Genomic DNA, 1,999 nt, shown 5'->3' on the forward strand with positions numbered 1-1,999 from the left:
CCCATGGAACCCAACTGGGACCAACTGGGAGTACTGGGACAGTCCCATCCCACCACGGTGGGCACCCATAGAACCCAACTGGCCCCAACTGGGAACACTGGGATGGTCCCATCCTATCATGGTGGGCACCCAGTGGCCCAACTGGGACGGTCCCACCACGGTGGGCACCCCTGGGTGCTGGGGGACCCCCTTGGGTGCCAGTGGCCGTGACTCACCCGGTGGCCAGCGCGGCGTCCTTGGCGTCCCCGTCCTCATCGTCGGCCGCCTCCAGCTTGGGCCTCTTGGCACCCGCCCCCAGCGTCTCCCCGGGGCGCTTGGGTGCCCCCCCTTGGGTGCTGGGCGCCCCGGCGGGTCCCCAGGGTGCCCCCCGGCTGGCGCTCAGGCGGGTGACGCGGCCGTGGGTGGTGGCGCCGCCGTGGTGGTGGCCGCGGGTGGCACCGGGGCCGTGGGTGCCGTTGTGGTGGGTGACGTCCTCGGGGGGGCGGTCTTCACGGGTGGGGTCTTCATGGGTGGGGTCTTCATGGGTGGGGTCTTCATGTGTGGGGTCTTCATGGGTGGTGGGGTCTTCGTGGGTGGGGTCTTCACGGGTGGGGTCTTCGCGGGTGGGGTCTTCGCGGGGGACGTGGCCGTTGGTGGCATCTCCGGGGACGCGGCGGTGGCCATCGATGGCGGGCCCTCGGGTGCCGCCTCCGTCGCCCGCGTCCCCGCCGCCGCCGGGCACCCCGGGGTGGCCGTCCCGTGCCCCCCGCCCCCCGGCGGGGCGCCGGCCGGGGTCTTCGGTCCCCCACTGGGTGCCGCCGCCGCCGTTGAGGCCCGCCCCGGGGGGCCGCCCCGCCGCGGCCTTGCCGTTGTCCCTCGCCATGTTCTTGAGGACGAAGTCGACGATGTCCGAGGGCAGGTCCTCGGCCCCGGGGGGCGGCGGCGGGGGGGGCGGCGGCCCCGGGGGGGGCCCCTCCTGCCGTCCCCGCGGTCCCTTGTCCCCGTCGTCCACCCCGTCCAGCTGGTGGATGTGGGGCAGCGGGAGGGGACGCGGGGACGGCGGCGGCTCCCGCGTCACCACGGTGCGGGCGTAGCGGTAGTAGCGCCCCCGGGGGCCACCCCGCGCCCCCTCCTCGTCCTCGCTGCTGTCCCCCGGCCCCGGGGGGACGAGGAGCCCGGCGGCCAGGGCCAGCTCGGTGACGTCCAGCTCGTCCAGCGCCAGGTCCGGGCCACCGGGAGGGGACAGCGGCTCCAGCGGGGACGGCGGTGTCGGGGGGGGGCGGGGCCCCACGGGTGACCTCGGTCCCGCGGGTGACGTCGGCCTCGCGGGCGGCGCTGAGCCCAGGGGTGACGTCCTCACGGTTGGCGTTGTCGGGGACGTGGGCCTCAGGGGTGACGCTGAGCCCACGGGTGACGCTTGCCCGAAGGCCGTTGGTGGCCCCTTGGGTGACGCTGGCCCGTTGGGTGACAGCACCCCGTTGGGTGGCCTCGGCCCGTTGGGTGACGGCGGCCCGTTGGGTGACAACGGCTTGCTGGTTGACGTCGGCCCCTTGGGTGACGCCCAGTTGGGTGACGGTGGCTCATGGGGTGACGACGGTGGCCAGTTGGGTGACGGTGGCCCGTTGGGTGACGACGGTGGCCCGTTGGGTGACGCCGCCCCGTTGGGTGACGCCGCCCCGTTGGGTGACATCCAGTTGGGTGACAATGGCCCGTTGGGTGACAATGGCCCGTTGGGTGACGCCGGGCCATTGGGTGACGCCCAGTTGGGTGACGGTGGCCCGTTGGGTGACATCCAGTTGGGTGACGCCCCGTTGGGTGACGCCCCGTTGGGTGACGCCGCCCCGTTGGGTGACGCCCCCTTGGCGGACGACCTCGTCCCCACGGGTGACGGTGACGGCCGGGCGCCCCCCGGGGGCCAGCGGTGGCCTCGGGTGACGCCGGCGGGGGACAGCGCCCGGCGCGCCCGGCGGGGCGGGGGGAACTCGGGGTCCCCCACGGTCAGGATGTGGTGGGGCACCGG

The 1,999-nt window shown here is 75.1% G+C and overlaps 1 protein-coding gene across 1 annotated transcript; it reads right to left on the bottom strand.

Annotated features, from left to right (window-relative positions):
- Positions 1 to 215: 215 nt before the first annotated feature.
- On the bottom strand, positions 216 to 1,771 carry LOC118159354 (basic proline-rich protein-like; the record flags this gene model as incomplete). Its single annotated transcript, XM_035313946.1, has 2 exons — positions 1,126 to 1,771; positions 216 to 987 (listed from the first exon to the last, which is right to left on the bottom strand). Coding segments are annotated over exons 1-2 (1,418 nt in total), but the record flags the coding sequence as incomplete, so codon positions are not given.
- Positions 1,772 to 1,999: the final 228 nt, after the last annotated feature.

This window comes from Oxyura jamaicensis, unplaced genomic scaffold, assembly GCF_011077185.1.
Source record: "Oxyura jamaicensis isolate SHBP4307 breed ruddy duck unplaced genomic scaffold, BPBGC_Ojam_1.0 oxyUn_random_OJ69888, whole genome shotgun sequence".
NCBI lineage: Eukaryota > Metazoa > Chordata > Aves > Anseriformes > Anatidae > Oxyura > Oxyura jamaicensis.